Genomic DNA, 25,021 nt, shown 5'->3' with positions numbered 1-25,021 from the left:
GATTCTGGAGGTTATTTCTACTCTGGATTTTGTGATTTGTATGATTCTGACTTGTATAGAGTTTTTTGATTGGACGTACAGGTTCTGCATAGCAACAGATGTTTCCCCCCCATAGGGGTGAGACAAAGGTTTGTGCACCCTTCCTATGCCACAATGATACAAATACACTAGTAACACCCAACCAACCACACGAGGTACCACAATAACCACATGGAAACACCCTAGTGGGATACCATAGCAACCACCTGAAATGCAATAGCAACCACTTAGCAAAACCCTAGTTACCATGGACACAGTTACCATTTTTCTTACTTTGATAATCAGACTGTTTAATGTAAGAAATCTATATTTGTGGATTAGTGCAAATATAGTGTATACACTATGTCCAAAAGTATTGGGACACTTGCTCATTCATTGTTTATTCTGAAAACAAGGGTATTAAAAGAGTTTACCCTGCTTTTGTTGGATTAACTGTCTCTACTGTCCAGGGAAGGCGTTCTACTAGATCTTAGAGCATTGCAGTGAGGATTTGATTGGACTTGGCCACAAGAGCATTAGTAAGGTTGGGATGCCAGTTGATCACCACCTCACCTCAAGCCCAACTCTCCAACTCATCCCAAAAGTATTGGATGGAGCACCAACCATCATCCCAAAGGACACAGTTCCACTGCTGGGGGCTTTATAACCCTCTAGCCCACACCTGGCTTTAACCATGGTGCCATAGGCATAGGTTCCTGCTTATCCTCTCTAGAGAGTCCTATTCTATTGGCAGTACTTCTCTACAGGGACTAGGCAGGCCTGTGTGTGCATTTGTGTGTGTGTGTCAGCAACTATTGCAACTTTAAGTTGCTGAATGCATTTATTAGGAGGGGTGTCCACAAACTTTTGAACATACAGTAAAAGTGTCTATATGAATGTGCAGCGCTCGTGCTTGCTACATTACGATACATCCATATAAAATAAATTAGCAAAATGGAAATTTAACAAAAAAAGGAAACAAGTATTTGCTGAAACTTAACATATACAAGGAAAAGTCTAATTCATAAAAACAATATTTTTCTTATGTTGTTTTTCATTGTTTTCCAATACTGTTTATCATCCTTACCCTTAATAGTGAGGCGAAGAGATGAACTGAAATTCATATTTACATCTGAATTTATATGAATTTACATAATATATGTATGTGCATATCACATACATCACACTGCCATCTGAATTTATTTATTTTTTTGTTTTCCTTACATAAAAAATCGTAAAGTCGTATATTACGGTAAAGTCGTATATTACGGTAAAAGAAGTTCAAGTACTTTAACAGGCTCTTCTTGTTGGGCATCCTCCTCATCCTTAATAGTGAGAGAAAGAGATCAACTTTGTGTAACGATTTCCACAAATTGCACTTATGTATATAATATTAAAACATATAAAATCACATTACCAATATCTGGATATTTATAAATGCACTTTGTAGCGTTTTGCAGGATTGCACTTGTGCATACCATGTGTATCAATATAAATCATATTTAAAATGTAATCTGGGTTATTGATATATGATATATTACCTCGTACAATCATAATTGATAATGGCATTATCAATTTTTTCCTTCATTAGAAAACTCACAAAGCTCACACGATGTAAACAAAGCTATTGTCCTAATGTCAGCTGCGCTCCTTCTCGCTACATTACGGTAGGGTTTGGTCTTTGGTGCTGATCCCTGACAGGGGAAGCCCTGCCCACGTGTTCACTCTTCCTCCTCCTCCTCCTCCTCACTTGCTGCCGTGCTGGGGATCACGAACTCCGTCCAAATCCCCACAAAAAACGTCCAGCAGCTCCGATCAGACCGTCCGTCTGTGAAAAGCGGCGGAGGGAGAGGCTCGGGAGCGCGCACAGGGCGCGCACTGCACACGCCTGCCTTCTAACTTCAGCCCCTGCTTATAAACAGGGCTGCATGACGCTGCTGTCCCCCCAACGCCTTCTTCCTCCACTCCTTTATGACCTGGACCTACACCTGGCCGACGTGAGCTTCAGATAGCTTACAATCATGATTTTAGAGAAACTATCGAGAGCAAACTTCGTCCTGCGCTCCACGGTAAGCAGCCAGGCTCGGGTCACGTGACCATCTGTTGTACACTGTTGTTTTTATTGCACGTGCGCGAAGTTAAACTAATGCAAAGTTAGCAAACTAGTGCACAGCAGCAGAGCAGATGCAGATTTGGTGTTAATAATCTTGAAAGTTGACGTTAATAATGCACTAATATTACATAGCCTGCAGTTTGATTATGTATGCAGTGCATTTTGGCAGTAAACAGCCCAGTCTGGCCTGCTGCTTCAGCCTAACAGCTGACCTTTAATGCCCTACTTCTGGTCCAGACAGCTGTAATTGACTTTTAGGGTCATTTTGTCAGTGAAATCAGTGTGTTTTCTTCAGTCATTCCTATGAAATGACTGTCGTTTGGTTCTGTAAGGTTTGGTGAGATGCATAAGGTAAGGCGACAAATGTGCCAAAGTGTGTTTTCCCAAAGCTTAAAGCTTGCAATTCAGTGAGAATATGGATTATTAATATGGAAGAGTAACATACTATTACATATACTATCATGTTTTATCAGCACTTGTCTGTTTCCACATGTCCGTGTTGAGCAACATGATGCTAGTATTTCTAGTATTACGAAATAAATGTTTTGTGTGCGTGACTTACCACCCCGTCACGCTAACTTATTTCGTCTATAATGTGCTGTTGCTTTAAATTACATCACAAAGAGGAAGTGATATCATTGAAGCCTTTGAGGCAGCCAGGAACAAAATCTACAAAACCCCATCGCCCCAGAATATCTGGACAACAGCATTGCGGTGGTCAGGAACTGACCATAGACAGATGGGGTAGAGGGTGTGACAATCTATGCAGCAACAGATGGACTAATGTTTCACACTCGGTGGACTTGGTAAGTGTTTCCAGGGAAGTGGCTGTGAGTGAAAGTAGAAGAGTGGTGTTTCTAATAAAGTGTCCACTGGATGAAAATCTATCAAAATCTACCATTTTAGGATGAAACCACCACCCCGTCACATACCGGCCAGTCGAATACCACCCTGTCACATTTGTATATGATTATGGGTCCATATATATAAATGATAATGTTAATGAGGACTTTATACCTAAGGTGGGAAAATGTTTTTTGGGGGTTTTTGGAGGATCAACTTGCCTTTCATGTTGGGGATGTTGATAAAATTTTTTGAAACTTGCAAAATCTTTGTAAAAGTGCCTGAAGCTAAGCTTAAGTTTTTATTCCTTTGTCTTCTTTCAGGCCTTGGTGAGACAGGCCAACTCTTCTTCATCCTCTACCTCGGTGCCTCCTCAGCCGGTGCCTCCCCTGGCCCAGACCCTGCAGAAGTACCTGAATGCCCTGCAGCCCCTCTTGCCGCCCGATGAGCTCGAGCACACCCGCAAGATGGTCCAGCGCTTTAGCAGCCCGGGAGGTTTGGGTGAAAAACTGCAGCAGGGCTTGGAGAAGCGAGCCAGGCACTCCCACAACTGGGTATGTGTGTGTGGGTGTGGGTGTGGGTGTGTGTTTTTTTTTTTTTTTTGTTTGTTTGCCAGTTTCATCGGAAATCAAGAGCATTAATTGAGGGTTTGTCCCTCTTTACTACAGTTAAGTATTTGCACTAGATGTTGGAGCATTGCTGTGTCTTGAGAATTTGAGTTTAGAGACAAGAGCATAGTGAGGTCAGGTGCTGATGTCGGATGATTAGTTTTGCTACTCTGACCCATCTTAAAGGTTATTAAGGGTCAATTCATGTTTTTTTTTGTTGTTGTTGTTGCTTACGTCAGTGTATAAGATGTAAGCAGACATCCAGAGTGGGGGGTTGGTGTAAACTGAGTCATTATAAAGAAACCTACTGACTCTTATTTCTGAACAGTGGTGAGGAATGGAACCAGGTGTTGCCATGACGACAGCACACACATACTTAAAGCCATTGTATTTCCTAAACCCATCAAACCCACCAGTGAAGCTACCACCACCACGTGTCTTCTTAATATGATGATGGTAAATCAGTGGCAAATCTAAATACATATACATCTATATAATATATTTGTGGACTATGATTGGCTGTAATCCTGTAGAGTCTACGAACACGCTGATGTGTCAAATTTAATGTTTCTTGCCATTTCTATTAATATCTTTTTGATGACCCGTCACACAGCACAGCACAAAAACAGCACAAATATCGTTCATTCATTTACTGAATCTGTAGAGCCCTCATTTGCAGATTGTATGTGACTCACATCCGAAGTTTTGGGGCTATGAAGACAAGTCGAGAGACTGTTCTCTGCCTCTCGTCGTGTCTAACTGGTTGACTTGTGTGTCTGTCATTTGCCTTTCGTCCGTATTTTCTGGATTTGTGCTTCCATCTATGTGTGAAACTGACCAGTGGACAAGAAGAGACACGTCTTCTGCTTCTGCTTCAGACACTTCTGTATGTATTCGCACATTCTGGTGCTTTTGTGAGACCCAAACAATTCGCTCACATGAGTAAAGGCATGTTTTCCCAAGAAATGTCAGAGTCAGATTTATTGGCCAAGTATGTTCACACACACAAGGAATTTGTTTCCGGCTGTTAGTGTTTCTCTAGTATTAGCAATAAACAGACAAACATATAATTTACAGGTTTGGGGTCAAAGTGTCTCTTTACACAGTGCTTTTGTGGGTATTCTCTTCTATGCAGGTGCGTTTTTAAGGAGAATTTAAGAAGATCTGAAAAAATTTAGAAGTAGTTCTATTATGGCTTAATTTTGGGGGGAAATGGACCACATCCTTACTCCTCCTGCTCCCTGCATAATCCCTCCACTCTCACTCCATCTTCATGTTAAACAGCATCACACCCACTACCACCCCGTCCCCTCCCTTCTTCCCCGCCATTCACCTCAACCACGAGAGTGCAGGTAGGTTTGAAGCTGCCCTGCACTTCTGCCCAGCACACTTCTGAGTTCGCCTCCCCAGGCCAGCTCTAGAGTGTGGTCCTTACTCGCAAAAAATGCCCATAGACTCCAAGAGGGGTAAATTAAGAACAAGTCAGGCCAAAATCTTCAATCTCAAACCCATCATTAAAGACAGTGTCATTTTTTTTTTCATCATTCATCATCAGGCAGCAGGTTCATAACCATGTACTGTAATGTACTGCATTTATCAATTAGAAATAGTGTCTGGATGTGTTTGCATGTATAGCGTGCATTACGTAAGCAAGGATTTGACTGGGAGAGGTTGTTGGTGCAGTAAGAACACTGCTGATCTCTACTGCTGATTTATAGACACTTACCGTTCACTTTATTATAAAGACTGGGTCAGTGTATATACACTCCCACTCACTGGCCACCTCATGTCCACCTAGCTTGTATGCACATGGATTAGCCCTGTGAGTTAGTTGTTAGTCATTAGGCAAAATATTTAATTCTACCACCGTCGGTCCAGCCACTAATGACTCTAATTAAAGATCCTCGCCGTCCATGTTCTTAGAAAGGCATGTTGACCATAGATGCTGTGTGTTTTAACCTACTGGTCACTTCATGAGCGTCACCTACCTTTTTAAGTCTACTGTATAGCTGTGCTGGTACAGAATGGTGGGCCATTCTCAGCACAGCAGTGACCCTGTCTCCTTGAATCCCTACCTTCTTCTCCCACTCACTGGCCCCTTTATTAGAAACACCAACCTTATACCAAGTCCACTAAGTGTGCAAAATTAGTCCATCTGTTGCTGCATCTGTCTTTGGCCAGTTTATGACCACAGAAATGCTGTTGTCCAGTTATTTTGGGGTTTTGGGGTTTTTACACATGTGTGCTAGGTTGAGAGTGGGTCTGCCACCCACAAATATCCAGACAAGAGTAGCTCTGTGGTCTGAAACTGACCACTGATGAAGGTCTGGAGGAGGATGAACACAAACTGTGCATCAACAGATGATCTATAGTCTCTAACTGAACACCAGCAAGGTGGAGCTACAAGAGAGGGGTTTCTGATAAATTGCCCTTTGAGTGTGTGTGTAACTCGAGGTGGATTGTGTGTCAGTGTGTTTGTCTTTTGTTCTTCTCTTGGTTTAGTGTGTGCTCTGTGGACTGAGCACAGCTGCTGCTGATATTTTGGTAACAGAATGTTATCTGCTCTGCTCTGCTGTGTGTGTGTGTGTGTGTGTGTGTGTGTGTGTGTGTGTGTGTGTGTGTGTGTGTGTGTGTGTGTGTGTGTGTGTGTGTGCGCGCGTGTGCGTGCGTGTGTGCGCGTGTGTTCACATGTACCTCTTCTTCTTTCTCTTTTTTTTCTATTTTTCTTTTTCAGTATTTTTCCTTATTTCTTATTTTCTTTCTTTCTTTCTTTATTTTTCTGTCTTTCTTTTACTTTTTTGTATTCATGGCTTTCTTTTCTTTATTTATTTTTCGGCCTGTTTATGTATTTATTATTCTGTCTTTTTCTTTCTGCCGCTTTCTTCTTTCTTTTTGTTTTCTTTCTTTTTTTTCTATTTATTTATTATTTTTCTCTTTCTATTTTTATAGTTTTCTCTCTTTCTCTGTCCTCTTGTCCTTTTCTGTGTTTCTGTCTTTATTTATTTATTTATTTTTAATTATTTTTTTATTTTCTTTCTTTCTCTGCCTTTTTTTCCTTTTCTGACTTAATTTCATTTTTCTTATTTTTTTCTTTCTGTTTTGTTCATTCTCTCTATTTAATTTCCTCTTTCTGTAGATTACAGACTGGTGGGTGCAGTGGGCGTATCTGGAGAGCCGTCAGCCACTAGCAGTTCACTCCAATCCAGCGATCTCCCTACCCAGACGAGACTTTACTGACTGGAGGGGACAGTTAGTGTGAGTCACAGCCCCAGTCTATGAGCCTATGTATACACACACACACACACACACACACAGACACACAGACAAACACACTCAGACATATAGATCTGTTCCTGCACATTCCTATTTGTATGAGGGTCATATAAAGGCCGTCTGGGTTATAGAGTCTCTATGGTTCTCAGTAGACATTGTGCGTCAGTGTGAGGTCAGCAGTTTGTCCAGATAAGAAACTCTGAGCCTGAGCTGGTTTTGTTTATGGTGAAAAATAAAAGGCACTTATTAAGGTTATAATTTTGCCTATGTTTACCAGATTGTCTGCTAGTGTAATTGTCTTCACAAGGTGCTGTGAATAACTCAAACTGATGTCATGAGTATTTTTTTTTGTGCTGACTGGTCTGATCAAATCAAGGACTGTGTCATCAACATGCGTCAGCACGCATCACATAAAAACACACGTGAGCAGCTGAGCTGCGTTTCAAACTGTGTTCTGAATTAAAGTCAATAAAAGATTTGTGCTAAGCAACCTAATCCTACTGTTACCTACAAACTACATGGGAAAATATCTGGAATCACAGCGTCCAGTGCTGAGAGTTACTGGACACGTCATGAGCAACGCTGTTCACTAGAAATTACCAGGGCAATGTGGGACACTACAACACTACTGTTGCTTAGAAACAGCTGGAAGCACAGCCCAAAGCAACCTTTAGAAAAGCGCAGTGTGAAGTTACTATCCACCTTATTCTGCCACCTTATTCTATTTCTGGTAATTTCATATCAGATGGTTTTATGGTTGTATCTGGGTGGCTGGGAAGTGCAACAAATGTACTAAAATAAAACACGTTTACAAGCTGTGAAACACTTTTACCAGCCTGAAACGCTTTTACAAATGGCGAATCAAACGGAAAGGGTCGGTACAATACACAGACAGTGCTGCTGGTGTGTCAGTTACACTGCTTCGTGGGGAAGAAGTGAGTGGAGTTAGGAGGGTAAGTTCAAATAATGTTTAAAGGAGGAACGACCGGAGGTTGGAGGTTCACAATTTGTCACTTTGTACTGAACTCTCATTATTCAACTATGCCAGCATAACTACAGTTTTCCATTCTTGGCCTTTAAGGAAAGATTGGCTTTGTCTTTTCAGGTTTGCAGCGAAGCTCATTTCCGCAGTGCTGGACTTCAAGGCCAGAGTGGACAGGTCTGTCCTGCCTCTCATTATTACAACAGAAAGATTTAGTGAAGCTCAGCTGTGATCAGCTGGACTGTCACTAAATCTAGATGCTAACCTGTGGTTATATATATATTAGTGTGTGTGTGTGTGTGTGTGTGTGTGTTTCTCAGCAACAAATGCTAAGAGTGATTTTAATGGTGTTTCTAAATTTAGTGTTTCAGTTACTGGATCTGTATGAAGCCGTCTGTCCGTCTGTCACACTCTCTCGCGCTCACTTGCTCTCTCACCCTTTGGCACTCTCACTCTCTTTCTCTGTCTTGTGCTTTTTTTTCCACGCCTGTTCTTTATTGCTTACTTTATGTCACTAATGCTCTCTCTCTTGCTTATTTCACTCACTCTCGCTTTGTCTTACTTCACTTTTACACTCTCTGTCTCTCTCTCTGTCTCTGTCTCTCTTTCTCTTTCTCTCTCTCTCTCTCTCTCAGTGATGGTTTGCCTGTGGAGTACATGCGAGGCAGGCCGTTGTGTATGGAGTTGTATCCTCAGCTCTTCTCGTCCTGTCGGGTCCCTGGACCAAAGCACGATCACGTAGTCCATTACGGCCGGCCCCGCCGTGGCCCCACCCACATCACCGTTGTCCGCAACTACCAGGTGAGCCCACATGACACATCTGACTCTACTTGTCCATTATACCCATCTAACCCACACTTTGCATTAGGCTCATGTCCAGCTACTCCAGAGCTTCCTGTTCCGGAGAGAACCAGAAAGTGCCTGAACTCGCTCATTAGAAGGGTGTCTGGATACTTTTGGACATAGTGAACTTGTCAGGTATATCAGAGCAGGGAATCCACTCCACTGGTTTTTGTCTTGTGTAGGCGGCCTGATCCTCAGAAGCTTGAACTTTACTTCCAAATGGTTTGAGCGTGGCTGCTGGTTGGAGCGTCGGGTGACTGAAATGTTGAGCATCTCTGCAGAGTCCGAGCATAGCTTTGAAAAATCTCCAGGAGTTGATCCTTGGGATGTCCATTCTAGCATAGTTTTAAAACCTCCAGGAGTTGAAAAAGCTCAGGATAACATGTCCTTGTGTTATTTCCAGCACCTTCAGTGAGAAAAAGCAACAAACCTCTAGCCATCAATCCTTGGGATATCTGTTCTAGCATCATTTTAAACCTCCAGGAGTTGATAAAGTTTAACCTGTCCTTGTGTCATGTCCAGCATCTTAAGTGAGGAAGAACAATAAAGCTTTAAGCTGTTAAACAGTCCTTGGGATACCTGTGTTAGCTTAATTTTAGCACGTCCAAATTGTTAGTGACGCTTAGAATAGCATTTTAGAGTTACTCAAGTCTTTTCCAGCACCCTAAGTGAGGAAGAGCAACAGAGTTGCCACTTTCTCCCGTTGGAAAGCAGCTATAAATAAAAGTTACTGCTTAACATCATTCCCAGCCCCTCAGTGTGGGAGATAAACAGGTCTAAACAGCCAATAACAGCCATTACTTTATTTGTACTGAAATCTTACTTTGAGGTAATACCAACCTATAAGCTATTAGACTGATGGGTACAACAGAACAGAGGGAGGCTCCTGCTGTCATTCAGCACTTTGGCTGTGTTGCCAGAAAGGTTCTCTAGAGACCGCGAGCTGTAGCAAGGCTGAATATTCACATTTCACTCTGCTCTAGTGAACATTAATGGACAGTTCTTTTTTTTTTATACAATTATTTTAATAATTTCTGCATAATTAGATGACCAAGATGTTTGGTTAGTCAGAATTGTTCACAGTGGTGGAAGAAATGGCCTTGTCAGAGTTTGCTACCCATATGAAACTTGGTAGTCAAGGTGAAGCCATTGTGAACGTTTGGTCTTGCTGAGAATGTTTTCTTGGGCTCCTGGAATGTCTGTCTAGACTCTTGTTCACACTGACGTCAGTTTGGAGCATTTCTATTGGTCTATTCATCATTGAAGTTTGGCACTATGTAAAAAAAACTGTCAGATTCTCATTAAGTACAAAAGGAAAAAAACAGCTTAAATGGACATGTAAGGTGTTTGTGATGGTGACGGGGATGATATTTTCATCTGTTGGAGTCGGGGGTGAAAAACTGGGATTTAACATGTTGTAAAAAGCTGTGTGAGGTGAATAAAATTCATTCAGTAAGTACTGCTGAGAGGCTTTGGAAAAACCCAGCCCTGGATGTGAGACAAAATAGGCTACAAAATCTGGTTCTTCTGGAATCTTTTGGATGTGGTGTTTAAAAGGTATGTGAACTATTGTGGTTAACTCATTTGTGTCTGTGTGTAGTTTTTCCAGCTGGATGTGTACAACAGTGACGGCACTCCGCTCACTCAGGGTCAGATTCACGCTCAGCTGTGCCGCATTCGCTCCCAGTCCTGGAAGACCGATAAAGAGCCCATGGGCATCCTGACCAGCGAACATCGGCATACCTGGGGCCAGGCCTACAACCGCCTGCTGCAAGGTACATATGCACACACAACCTCACTGCCTCACCACTAAATTAATAGAATAAAAAAAAGTAATAGGAGTATAGATGATTCTCTTATCCAGAGTGACTTACATTAGAATCATGTGATACATGTAGGAGAATGTAGAGTTAGGAGTCTTGCCCAAGGACCCTGGACCAGCAGACGCTAGTGCCAGACAGCATTGCATTGGAATGACGTGAGAAGAAAATACCATCTACCCACCCTGGAGAGAGCAAGGCCAATTGTACAGCCACCAATGGTTAGCAGCAAGACTGGGATTCAAACCAGCTGTACTCTGGTCATAGTGACCGCGCCTTATTCTGCTGGACCACTCGGGGCCCTTGCCCAAGTACTCTTATTGGTGTAGTGTGCTTGTCTGGCTAAAGGATAAAAGATAAAGGATAAAGGTGCACGTATTCGTCACTGTACAGTGTGGACTGTACAGCGAAATGTGTCCTCCGCATTTAACCCATCTGGTAGTGAACACACACTCACACACGTGTTAGGGGCAGTGAGTACACACACACACCCAGAGCGGTGGGCAGCCAACTCCAGCGCCCGGGGAGCAGAGAGGGTAAAGGGCCTTGCTCAAGGGCCCAACAGTGGCAGCTTGCCGAGCCCGGGAATCGAACCCACAACCCTGTTATCGATATCCCGGCGCTCTAACCGCTGATAATTAATAAATTATTGACTTACTCAAGGTTTATAATTTAGGCTTATATTTAGAACATTTAATTCGTTTGGAGTTTGGTGGTGCGCTGCTGGTAACACCCCATTCTCTGACTGAACAAGCCGTGTAACATAATTTCATATGTAAGTCATTCTGGATAAGCACATCGGCCAAATGCCATAAATGAGTTCAGTCCCTACCTTTGACTAACGGACTGTAGTCCTCTGATGGACCTGCTCTAGTGGGACCCTCATGTTGAATGTGGATGACTCTCTGCGCTATCTACTCTCCTCTCTTCAGACAGGATTAATAAGGACTCTGTGAGGCTGATCGAGAAAGGCCTCTTCACACTGTGTCTCGACTCTCCCGTTATGAGGATCTCTGATGAGAAGTATGAGTGCTGCCCACTTATGTCTCGTTTTGAATTAATTATTTATTTAGTTAGTTAGTTAGTTAGTTATATGTTGGGGTGGGGGACTGTTGGGTTAGTATTATGTGAGTTATTTTGTTAAATTATTGTATATTTCTATCTTTTTGTTTATTTATTTATTTATTTATTTATGGACAACTTGTTTCATTTCTTGTGTGTTATCGATGATTGGCAGGTATGCAAGCCGAATGGCTGCTCAGATCCTACACGGAGGAGGAACATATTCCAACAGTGGGAACCGCTGGTTTGATAAAACGTTACAGGTAGGCACCTGTGGGATTTATCTGGTTATTTAAATGTATCAGGATATTTTGGCACACAGACGAAACACACCACTTAAAACCGGAGTACAGTGATTTTAAATTCTGTACACTATATGTGCAAGTATTTGTGGACACCCCTTCTTATGAATGCGTTCAACCACTGTACGTTGCACCCATTGCTGACACAGTTGTGCAAATGCACACAAACACAGCTCGTCTTGTCCCTGTAAAGAAGTATTACCAGTAGAATAGGACTCTTTAGCAGATAAACATGGGCGCCACACTAGAACCATGCTTAATGCCAGGCATAGGCTAGACGGGTATTAATTGGAATGGTTTTCTGTGGAATGATGGTGCTCCATCTAATACTTTTTGGCTAAGTTGGGGAAGAGGTAGGGTGATAAACATCCAACACCCTGACCTCACAAATGCTCTTGTGCCTGAATGCAATCAAATCTTTACAACACTGCTCCTACAGACACACAAAAGGTTAAGGTTAAGCTATTTTTTTTTTTTATACTCTGGATTTTGGAAGAGAACACTGAATGAGCAGGTGTCCCTATACTTTTGTCCATATAGTGTATTTGGTACAAGTAAAGTAAATGATGAATCCGTTGCACAGTTACCTTATAAATAATGAGAATTGAGGACGGTTGTGAAGTGTGTGTGTGTGTGTGTTTCTCTCTTTAGTTTGTGGTGGGTGAGGATGGTTCGTGGGGTCTGTTGTATGAGCAGGCCACAGCTGAAGGGCCTCCCATTGCAGTGCTGCTGGACCATGTTCTGCAGTTCTGGTATAAACACACACTGTTAAATTACTGTCTATGTGGACCTGCATTCAAATTCAGTAGCTTTGATGGGTTTTCTAGATATGTACATGGAGAAAAGTGCAATGTTTGTTTGAGGTACAGCCACATATACTACAACAGTCTCCTGTTATCATGAGTATGCTGGGTCCAGGAATACAGGAATACACATTTATGAACATTCAGACTACAGTCAGTGTACTGCCTACACCTCAATAGTGCTTGTGAAATGTTAGTCCTGAACTTTAGAGAGTGTGTGCCGAATCCTCTTTGACTCTCTGACTTGTTTAATCTATGATTAGGTGTAATCTGTGTCTGGGAAACAGGCGTGTGGGTATTAGCATTGATTCTTACAACGAAGACTGACCGCTCGCTCTCTCTCTCTCTCTCTCTGTTGCTTTCTCTCTCTCTCTCTCTCTCCAGTAAAAAGCCTGAGACCGTTAGAGCTCCTCTTGTTCCTCTCCCGATGCCAAAGAAGCTCTACTTCTACATTGACCCAGCGATCAAATGGGACATTGAAATGGCCAAGCAGAATCTGGACATGTGAGTTTAGCTCACTGTGATTAAACATGCAGCATACTTGTACAAATGAATGCCAGGATCAGACTAAAATAGGTAAAAAAAAAAAAAAAAAAAAAAAAAGGTGCACGTATTGTGAAATGTGTCCTCTGCATTTAACCCAACTGTGGTAGTGAACATACACACACACACACACACACACACACTAGTGAACTAGGGGCAGTAAGTACACACACACCCAGAGCGTTGGGCAGCCAACTCCAGCACCAGGGGAGCAGAGAGGGTAAAGGGCCTTGCTCAAGGGCCCAACAGTGGCAGCTTGCCGAGCCCAGGAATCGAACCCACAACCCTGTTATCAATAGCTCAGTGCTCTAACCGCTGAGCCATCACTGCCCTGTACTACACTACCACTGACTACACATTTCCTGACCGATTTTGCTCATGATTTGGTCTGAGCTACCACTGGGCGGAGCACCATTCATCATTCCAGAGAGCACTGTTCCACTGCTTCACAGATCAGTGCTGAGGGGGCCCGCATACCCCTCTAGCCAAGTGCCAGTAGGTCCCATGTTTATCTGCTCCAGAGAGTCCTATTCTGTTGCCAGTACTCCTCAACTGGGACTAGACAGGCTGTGTTTATGTGCATTTGCACATCTGTGTCAGCAATGGGTGCACCTTAAAATAGCTGAATGCATTCATTAGAAGGGGTGTCTACAAACATTTGGACACACTATGTATATAAATGTAGCTTCTTCTGAGCTGAGGATGAAGCCAATGATCAAATAATGTTCTGCCCTCAGCCTCATCAATGACCTGGATATCAACTGCTTCAACTTCCAGCGCTTCGGGAAGGAGTTCCCCAAGCAGCTCCACCTCAGCCCCAACTCCTTCATCCAGGTGGCCATCCAGCTGGCCTACTACAGGTCAGTTAACTCCCATTCCTTTTGCAGACGTAAATAGAAACCAGTCTAGCCAGACCAGCCCAGTCTGATAAACATCTGTTTAGCTTAAATATAGGGTGCAGGTTTGGGCTACTGTAGCGAAGGAGTTTGTGGATGTGATTTGAGTGTAAGGTCACAACCCAGAACAGTTGCATACTATCTAATAAGGGTGAGGATCACTAGAGCCTGTACAGGATGCAATCATCTCCAGCCCGTTTCATGGCTATTTACCAGTAAGGAACAGGCTTGTAAAAACTCCAGATCTCATTAAAACAGATGCAGGCAAACATAAATACAGTAAAAAGAGCAAGAATTTCTCATTCTGAAGAAAGTAGGTGATCCTGTGAGCTAGTTTGAAGAACAAAGCTTGGTTCCAGGTTTCTCCTGAATGCCCCCAGCAGCCAGGACCACGTGGATGTGTTCAATCCCATCACCAGCAGCACCTGATTTACCATCATTAAGCACTGATTTACCAAACCAGGTGTTGAATGATTACTATAAATAATGCTAGACTCCATGAGGAGAACTTTGGTGATGTTTTAATGAACACAGTGATGAAAAACTACGACTTTCTGTAGGAATGTTATTAGTATTTATTCTAATATTAGTGTTTTACTCATTTAAACTTTTGCACATTACTGTATGTCATTCTAGATATCATCACTGTGGTCAAAACACCTTGCAAAGAAAATGTTTATAAACCTTCAATGAAAGTCAATGTAAAAAAATAAAACTAATAAAAAAATGACAAATTATTTAGGAGCTTTTCTATTCATTCATATTTTACTAGGTGCAAAACTACGACTACATGTAGGAATGTTATTAGTTATTATAATATTAGTGTTTTACTCAATGGAAGTCAATGTAAAAATTTATAATATTTATGACTTTATTTAGGAGCTCTTCTATTCATCCATATTTTCTTGGGACGATATAAAGAACAACTGACAGATTCACATTTACAGAGATACAAGGTTTTTGCAGGACAGTGGCAATTTGCATATTCAGCATGGGATTTTAGCCAATGTGATTTACAGAGGTAGTTGAATGTGACTTTAGAAGACTTTCTAAGAACTAAGGAATCAAACCCTGGCCTTGGTCTCATCATGAAGAAAAACAAAACACTACACAGCACCATCTAGTGGACTAAGGAAAGCAGTGCATTTTGGTGTCGTTTCAGTGTGGTAACAGTGTGATTTACGGACCTGACAATATCTGGGTGAGCTGAAGGCAGTGAAATATCGGGCTTTAGTCCTTTGTCTTAAAGGTACACTCTTAAAAATAAAGCGTTCTTTGAGTGACCCCATAGAAGAACCATATTTAATTTCTTAAAGAACCTTGTTTGTGAAATATATGAATATAAAGAACCATATTCACTTGATTTTAAGGTTATTTGCTGATCTAAAGGTTCTTCACACCAACACTTGAGTCTCTGTGTGTGTGTTTAGTGAATGTTTTTGCTGTGTATTGTCAGAGTGCACAGTGAGGTGTGCGCAGCGTGTGACATTGCCTCACTCAGAATGTTTCGGGGAGGACGCACTGACTATATCCGCTCGCCGACCAATCAGATGCTGAGCTTCATCCAGGCCTTCGACGACCCTGCAGTTTCTGTGAGTCAAAGAAAATGCTAAAAAACCCTCCTCAAAGTCTTCACTGTAGAGTAGAGGCTGTCACTGCAGTAAAGAGGCACAGACTCAGTATCAATACACTTGACTGAACCGCTGAAGGAGCAGGACGTCTTAAGATACGTTTATTTAAGTATGAAGTTAACAAAAAAGCACATCTAAGAAGAGTGTCTGTGAATCCAACTGTCCGTGTACTTCTGGACATATAGCATACATGAGCAGCCATAACATTAGTACCGCCTGCCTTTTAAGTAGGACCCCTCCTCCTTGTGCTACCGCAAAAGTTCTGAGCATTCGAGGCATGGACTCCACAAGACCTGGTAATAAGGCGTTAGCAGCAGATCATTAAGTCTTGTAAGTTGGGAGGTGGGGCCTCCATAGATTGCATCTGTGAGCCTAAACACTGGAAATAACCCACAAGACCTGCCTAATGTTTTGTTCTGACCCAGTCATCCAGCCATCACAGATTGGCTCTTGGCAGAATGGCTCAGATTTTTACGCTTGCCAGTTTTGTCCTATTTTTAAAACCACCAGTACCTTGCCTAATATATCCGCCACTGTAAAATCAGTGTTTTTTCACGTTACCTGTCGGTGGTGTTAATGTTATGGCTGATTGGTGTATATCCATAAGGCTGAACAAGGACTGAAGATTAAAACAAAGAGGTTGAAAACTGAAGATTCTTAAAAGAGCTTAAATGTTGAAAAATGTGTGTGTGCTTGTTTTCAGAGAGAGGCCAAGATCGAGCTGCTCCGAGAGGCTGTGGAGGCTTACAGTCAGCTCACAGATCAGGTAGCTGTGTCTCTTTACCGATCAATGCTATCGATTACATTAAGCTACGATTACTCAGGTTATGAAAGGAGTGGTGCCTTGAGAGCTTCTTGACCATCTGATTTCTGGTGTGTGTGTGTGTGTGTGTGTGTGTGTGTGTGTGTGTGTGTGTGTGTGTGTGTGTGTGTGTGTGATTTATTTATTTAAATCCAGGCGCTTCATGGGCAGGGTATAGATCGCCACCTGTTGGGCCTGAAGCTGCAGGCTATCGAGGAGGGACTAAGCGTGCCCAGAATGTTTATGGATACGGCGTATGGACTGGCCACGCACTGGAAACTCCGAACAGGACAGGTACCAATACAAAGATATGAACCGATACATACAGAACATCACTGAGACGGGTGAAACTGGTATAGTGGAGTCTGTAACATCGCCGCTGTCCCCATGGCAGACTAGGGTTCGATTCTTTCATTACAAAACATTATTGTTTGTGATGCACCAATCAGCCATAACATTAGGTGAAGTAGAAAACACTGATTAACTTCATCTACAGTGGTATCTGTCAAGGGTTGGGATATACTAGGCAGCAGGTGAACGATCTGGGCCACCTTGACAAGGGCCAAACACTGATGGCTAGACGACTAGAGGTCAAATCTCCAAAACATCAGGCAGGTCTTGTGGGGTTCTTTCCTGGTATGCAGTGGTCAGTACGTACCAAAAGAGGTGAACTGCCAACAGGGTCATGGGCACCTAAGGCTCATTGATGCAATCTATGGAGGTCCCACCTCACAACGTACAGGGCTTAAAGGATCAGCTGCTAAATTCTTGGAGCCAGATACCACAGGATGCCTTCAAAAGTCTTGAGGAGTCCATGCCTCAAACGGTCAGATCTGTTAGGGCAGCACAAGGGGACGTACTCAACATTATGGCTGATCGGTGTATATTCTGTATACAGTGTGTGCAGAATTATTAGGCAAGTTGTATTTGAGAGGATTCTTTTTATTATTGAACAACAACTATGTTCTCAATCAACCCTAAAGACTCATAAATATCAAAGCTTAATATTTTTGGAAGTTGGAGTGGGTTTTTTTTTAGATTTGGCTATCTTAGGAGGATATCTGTTTGTGCAGGTAACTGTTACTGTGCAGAATTATTAGGCAACTTAATAAAAAACAAATATATACCCACCTCACCAGGTATTTATTTTCACCAGGTAAACCAATATAACAAAATGTAGAAATAAACATTTCAGACGTTCAAAACTAAACCAAAAACAAATCACTGACCAATATAGCTACTTTACCATGACACTCAAAAGCCTGCCATCCATAGATTCTGTCATTTGCTTGATCTGTTTACGATCAACATTGCGTACAGCAGACACCACAGCCTCCCAGACACTGTTCAGAGAGGACCACTGCTTGAAGAAGGTGTCTTCCAGAAACTGGCAGTAGGTCTGGGAGCTTCACTCCGTCCTCAACCTGAAAAGGTCCCACAAGTTCATCTTTGATTATACCAGCCCATACCAGTACCCCACCTCCACCTTGCTGTCGTCTGAGTCGGAGTGGAGCTCTCTGCCCTTTACTGATCCAGCCTCGGGCCCATCCATCTGGCCCATCAAGAGTCACTCGCATTTCATCAGTCCATAAAACCTTAAAAAATCAGTCTTAAGATATTTCTTGGCCCAGTCTTGACGTTTTATCTTATGTTTCTTGTTCAAAGGTGGTTGTTTTTCAGCCTTCCTTACCTTGGCCATGTCCCTGAGTATCGCACACCTTGTGCTTTTTGATACTCCAGTAACGTTGCAGCTCTGAAATATGGCAAAACTGGTGGCAAATGGCATCTTGGCAGCTTCACGCTTGATTTTCCTCAATTCATGGGCAGTTATTTTGCGCCTTTTTTTCCCAACACGTTTCTTGCGAATATCCTGTTGGCTATTTGCCATGAAACGCTTGATTGTTCGGTGATCACACTTCAAAAGTTTGGCAATTTCAAGACTGCTGCATCCCTCTGCAAGACATCTCACAATTTTTGACTTTTCAGAGTCCGTCAAATCTCTCTTCTGACCCATTTTGCCAAAGGAAAGGAAGTTGCCTAATAATTAAGCACACCTTATACAGGGTGTTGATGTCATTAGACCACACCCCTTCTCATTACAGAGATGCACATCACCTGATTTTACTTGATTGGTAGTTGGCTTTCAAGCCTATAGAGCTTGGAGTAGGACAACATGTATAAAAAGGATGATGTGATCAAAATACTCATTTGCCTAAAAATTCTGCACACAGTGTAATATAGAATACGTCCTGAAAAGTGATTTTAGCAAAAGAACGCAGGAACCCATGATCAAAAACGCACTGACAAACTAGAGTGAGGCATGAGCCTGAAATCAAGAAAGCGAGGGATTTGATGAATAAGCTTAAATGTGAAACTGCGCAAACAGGTCACAGATTCTTTCAAATGCAGACGCGTGAAGGAGCTAGGAATGTGACACTGTTTGTACTGTCACGCCTTCCTCAGCAGACTTGCTCCAAGGCTTTTATGCCCTGACCGAATTCGAGAATACTATTGTGGATCCTGACAGTTTTCAGAGTTGTAGGCTTTATTGATCATAGTTTAAAACTATGCATTTTATTAAAACACCAAGAAAAAAGGAACCATTGCAAGTTGAGTTTATTTGAATAGTGTGTCGCTCAAACAAAGGTATAGAAGTCAACACAGAGTGGTCAGGACACAGCTAAAGGCGCAATGGACACTGAAACTGTAGTAGGTTTTGTAATCCGTTGCATTGCTGAAAGAAAAATGACGTACGGCACATTGAATAGCAAGAGTTCGCCAGTATTTACACAGAGGAAAATAAATGACACACAGTTTGAGGATAGCTAAGCTTGTCCTCATTGACTCAGTGTAGCTGAGGGGCATGATAGTACCTGCAAAGTGAAAAACACAGACAACTGGTAACGTAACCGGTTCAGGCTATGAACTGCCACTGTAAACTAGCATTAAACACTGATCTAGCTCACCAACTTATACACACTGAACAACACTGACAATATATGGACATAAGTATTGGGACACTTGCTCATTCATTGCTTCTTCCGAAATGAAGAGTTTATCCTGCTTTTGTTGAAGTAACTGTCTGTACTGTCCAGTGGAGGCTTTCTACTAGTTTCTGAAGCATTGCTGATGATTTAATTGCATTCAGCAATAAGAGCATTAGTGAGGTCAGGATGTTGGATGATCACCACCCCACCTCACCCTCAGCTCTCGCCAAAATTAAAAAAAAGTATTAGATGGAGCACCAACCGTTGTTCCAGAGAACACAGTTCCACTGCTCCACAGTTCAGTGCAAGATGAACTCGTTTTATTACCCTCGATTTCTGAAGAAACAGGTGTCCCAATACTTTTGTCCATGAAGTGGACATGGATGACATTTATAACATTGCTCCTTTATATGATAAACAGAGGATCTGCACACTGTTTTGAATGCTGAGTCCCAGTCTTGAAGGGGTACCAATTGTAAAATAAATAAATAAATAATAATAATAATAATAATAATAATAATAATAAAATAATGTAAATGTGGAACAGATAGTTAGGAAAACTGGTTATGTTTTGCTGGCCACTCTTAACCACTGTAGGATCTAACAGCACACTAACACTCTGTCCACAAGTTTGTAGACACCTGCTCATCCACAATTCTTCTAAAATTAGTGAATTATCAGCAGTGTTTTGATGCAGACCATATCGCAGGTCATCAATATTGATATACATTTTTTAAAGCAGCATTATGGAAAATTGGTATTTTTGGCTCCTGGACTCCCCCTGTTGTCTGGAAGTGTAATTCACCAATAAATTACATGCTTTTCTGGACTAGCTGGGAGATATATAGCCTTCACTAAAAGTGAAAGAAGCATGTGGACTGCGGCATTGGAGTAATATTACAGGGTTTGATACAAGTATGGTTACGCCACGTTATGCACTTCTGGAGAGAGGTCTTGTGCGGCTTCACCAAAGTTTGTTAGTGGAGTAGCAACTATAGAGACTTTCTCCCTATTACAGTCAGTGGAGCATCTACATGATCCTGAATCTGCTGTTTTAAGGTAAAAATGCCACATGGTCTTGCTTTAAAAATAAAGGTGCTTCACTCAACCATTAGAAGCACCTTTATTATAAGAGCTTCTATTGGTTAGGCCCTAATCTTTGGCTGAATCTTTGGCCAGTTTATCTCCACTCACTCCTGTTTAAAAACCTTTCCTAACCCCACCTTTCCCTGCAGGTTCCTACTAATACGGACAGTGTGATGTGTTTCGGGCCCTTGGTCCCAGATGGGTATGCGGTGTGCTACAACCCACAGCCAGACCACGTTCACTTCTCCGTCACGGCCTTCAACTGCTGCGAGGACACCAACGCTGAGAAACTGGCAGTCACGCTAGAGACCACCCTGTGTGACCTCCAAGACTTGCTGCAGCCTGCTGTGTAGAGCTGCTGCGGTGATCTCGTCTCTGATTGCTCTTGTATCCTAAGGGCTTAATGAACCTTTAAAACCTTTCTGAGAGCCTCCTTGTCGTCTCATCTGATCTTCAGGAGCACTCCACTTTATGGAGAGTGGTCAGGAATATAAAATGAGTGTCAAGCCAGCACCAGCCTCCGTTATCTTGTGTGTTAAGAGGCCTTGTGTTCTATGAAAAGGGCTCGGGAGTATAAAAGAAGCATCAGACACTAGTTAAACTCCTCCTTTGTGTGTTACTGGCACATAAAGATTAAGAATAAATAATGATTAAGAATAAAAATAAACAGGAATTAAACAATAAATAAGCAAGATCTGAATTTCCCATTAAAACGGGAAATTGTAGGTAGAAGTAGGAAAATGGCACAAATTGGAGGTACCCAGTGTTTGGAAGCTGGGGAAATTCCTTTTCAACTTTATATCTTCATCTAAATCTGGCATCTAGCCAAAACGATGACCAGTGGTCAGACGGTAATCTTCAGTCAGGCTGGTTTGACTGCAGAATAGTTAAAACTTTTGAGCTTTGCCATAGTCATGGTATGTTCATGATTTGTTTTTCTTTTCTCTCATTGTTTCATGTTTTCTTGAGTAGAACCTGATTCATCTTGACTACATCACAATTTGCCATTGCTTTAATAACAGGTTTTACCTGTAGTCATGGGAGGACCCCCTATCCCCAAAACATTTTAGTGGTTAACTGCTCCAACTCACTACGGGCTTGTTAATTGGTTGAATAGCTGGGTCAGGTCTGTTGGGAGCAGAGGGTCCTCCAGGTTCAGGGGTAGGATCCACAGCTCAGGCTCAGTAAATCAACATGTATTACATTATGCATTAATTAAGACTAAAAACATACAGCAGTAGTGGGAGACTGAAGCTCAGAGCAAAAGGGGGCTTCATTGGACTGTCTGAAATGGATACGACCAGCCAGTCAGCATCCATGAAGTGCGTCTGCCATCAGCAAGCACCTGACTAAGCATCTCCTCTGAGGTGAAATGCAGAGTCTACAGCAGGGAACTGATGGCCAGAGTCCAGCACCGGTTGCTGAATTAGCTGCGGTAGCACACCTACTAAACCTGAAAACTTACGGGTGAGGTGAATCGGGTGTGCTTGAGCAGGAAAGTCCTCCACCCATGGTCTGCAGAGCCGTGGTTCCCAACCCTGGTCCTGGGGGACCCGCTGCCTTGCCCATTTCAGTGTTTACCCTGCTCCCAATACACCTGATCCAGCAGATCAACCCATTAATAAGCCCCTCTTGAATTGCAGTGGTTGTGTTGAAGCTGGGAACCCACTAAAATATGAAGGGCAGGGTGCCTCCAGGACCAGGGTTGAGAAACACTGGTGTAAACAGCAGTGGTTCCGAACCCTGATCCTAAAGGACCCGCTGCCCTGCACATGTTGGTGTTTACCCTGCTCCCAAAACACCTGCTCCAGCTAATCAACCCATTCACAAGTCCTTTCTGAATTGAAGGTGGTGTGTTAGACCAGGAAACTCTGAAAATGTGCAGGACAGGGAGTTCTCCAGGACCAGGGTTGAGAACTGCTACCCTAAAGTGTCTGACTTGGGCTGAGCTGGGTCTGGTTGAAGTCTGTGTAAAGCTTATACATCAAACAAGTACAGCATTAAATATACTGAACCCTTGCTGTTGTGCATAGTTGAGCTTAAGAAATGCAGTGCTAAGCAAATGAGCAATGGAAAACTTGTGGAAGTGCTGTAATTCACCAGTCTTCCCACCTATTTCAGTCTTAGTGCTCAAGTACATTAGTATAAAACCCTTCATCTCAACATTTAAGTGTGTTTTGTTTGTAAAAACACCATTTATCATTAGAATAAATACAAATAAAGAGAACTCCAGAATGTCTTGTTTACAAAAGTAGTTATCCTTCAGGCTTTTGGGCTTTTTAGCCACGTATTGGACGATGACTACCAATAATACTGGGCTTCCATAAGCAGAACTTTTAAAATACATAAATACATTGATATACATACAATTTTATTGATGTCATTTGTATTTATTCTAAAGTTAGTGGCTTACTTATGCAAAAACGCTTCCTTTTCAGATGCACACCAGGGCATTTTTGAGCAGTATCCTTGGAATTGTGCTTAAAGGGAACTCTGGCTGTTAAGATTTGTAATATGGTGTACTTACTAGTCCTGTAATATTAAAATATGGTCCATCAACCACACAGCACCATACGAAATACTTTCTTTGTAGTCCTCTCTTAGTCAGCTGCAGCATCTGCTGTTTGCTTTGTTTTGTCTACCACATGAGGAACAGCAAGTTAATTATCTACCAAAAGTAAATCATTCACCTTTCCATTTTGGCTAGAGCACCACTTTGCTTACCACTTTAAGCATTTCAACCATATGTCATCATTATAGTGTGAAATTGAGACTCAGTTGTGAGATTTTGACTGTTTGTCTTGTTGTAACTGTATTTCATTGTTTGTTTTTTTTACATTATAATCTACATATGGACAAAAGTATTGGGACACACCACTTATTCATTGAATTCAGGTGTATAAAACCAAGCGCCAAGCCAGGCAGTCTGCTTTTACACACATTAGTGAAAGAATGGATGGTTCTAAAGAGCTCACTGAATTCCAGTGCAGTACTGTAATAGGAAGTCGGTTGGTGAAATTTCTTCCCTCCTAGATATTCCCCATCAACTGTGAGTGGTATTGTTGAAAAGGGGAAGTTACTGAGCGGGTCACAGACCCGATTCAATAACTGCGCAGTTCCAGAGTTGCTGTTAGAGCCGAAAAGTGGGGACCAGCTCCATATTAATGCCTATGGATTTAGAATGGGATGTCATGAAATCTCCTGTGGGTGTAATGTGGAGGTGTCCCAATACCTGTGTCCTTATAAAGTATTTTAATAGTATCACACATGGACACCATTTTCGTGCCTATGATTCATTACAATGTTCCCTTCAACAGAATGGATGTTTAGTAGTTTTTGAGTAGGCCAAGTTTGGGGAAGTGCTGTGGCAGTATGTGGGAAATCTTGCTGTGGAGAATCCTCTTGGTTAATGGTTCATTTAAGTCTACTGGTGCAAGTGGTTCCTGGGGAAAACACACTCTACACTCTTAGAAATAAAGGTGATTAAAGGTCATCTTTCAAATTAAAGGATCTTCACAGTCACACATCTCTATTAGAAACATGGTTCCTTGTGGAACCAACAGTATTACTAATAGAACCATTTGACCACCTTTATTTTTAAGAGTGTATATCTCCAAAAGTATGAATGTGGAATTTTATTAATCTGCCTGCAGTTACAGCCTCTACCTGTCAGAGTAGTAGTAGATATTGGCTTGACTGGAGGGTTTGATTGCATTTAGCCTCACAAGAGTATCAGTGAAGTCAGATGCTTTCAACTCATCCCAAAGGTATTGGATGAAGGTCTATTACTGCAGAGAATACAGTCCCACAAAGCCCCCGGCATTGAGCTGTGCTTCAGTGGAACTGTGCTCTCTGGAATGATGGTAATAGTGAATGATGGTGATCCAATACTTTTAGGATGAGTTGGGGTGAGGTTTGGGTGGTGATCATCCAACATCCTGACCTCACTAAAGTCTCTGAATGCAATTAAATGCTCCAAAAGCCTGCCCATTGTTAATAGCGGAAACAATGATTGAGCAGGTGTCCCAGTACTTTTGTCCATATAGCATATGTGTTGATTTTCATTTGGGGTGAACTACAGACAGATTCTATACAGTTCCACGTTGCTTTTCCATAGTACTGAACCAGACAGGTTTCATTGGACAATCAGATGTGGCTGGTTGGCGCTGTGGAGCTTTATTAATTCAGCTCATGTTATCACACATGCATCATGCTGCCTGAGACAGGACCAAACCGTACAGCCATGTGTACTTTGGCATGTCAGTGTATTGGAAAGGCTAATATGGAGGTTCGCTGTATCCGTGAACAGTTCTTGACCGTATACACAGATGAATGTGCTTGCATGTGTGGGTGCTTTTGGAACCAATGCAATTAAATGCTGCTTTATATTGAGTTTATGAATGTTGTCA

At 42.2% G+C, this 25,021-nt stretch overlaps 1 protein-coding gene across 1 annotated transcript; it reads left to right on the top strand.

Annotated features, from left to right (window-relative positions):
* Positions 1 to 1,769: 1,769 nt before the first annotated feature.
* On the top strand, positions 1,770 to 25,004 carry cratb (carnitine O-acetyltransferase b). Its single transcript, XM_072674298.1, has 15 exons — positions 1,770 to 2,087; positions 3,298 to 3,528; positions 6,719 to 6,837; positions 7,961 to 8,014; positions 8,473 to 8,638; positions 10,281 to 10,455; positions 11,433 to 11,523; positions 11,738 to 11,825; positions 12,516 to 12,616; positions 13,052 to 13,171; positions 13,948 to 14,070; positions 15,563 to 15,698; positions 16,441 to 16,503; positions 16,696 to 16,833; positions 20,762 to 25,004. Exons 1-15 carry the CDS (start codon positions 2,040 to 2,042, stop codon positions 20,963 to 20,965), a joined length of 1,857 nt encoding a protein of 618 aa, XP_072530399.1. The 5' UTR covers positions 1,770 to 2,039; the 3' UTR covers positions 20,966 to 25,004.
* The last annotated feature ends 17 nt before the right edge of the window (positions 25,005 to 25,021 follow it).

Source organism: Salminus brasiliensis, chromosome 2 (genome assembly GCF_030463535.1).
Source record: "Salminus brasiliensis chromosome 2, fSalBra1.hap2, whole genome shotgun sequence".
Lineage (NCBI taxonomy): Eukaryota > Metazoa > Chordata > Actinopteri > Characiformes > Bryconidae > Salminus > Salminus brasiliensis.
This window is presented reverse-complemented; position numbering and strand designations above follow the sequence as displayed.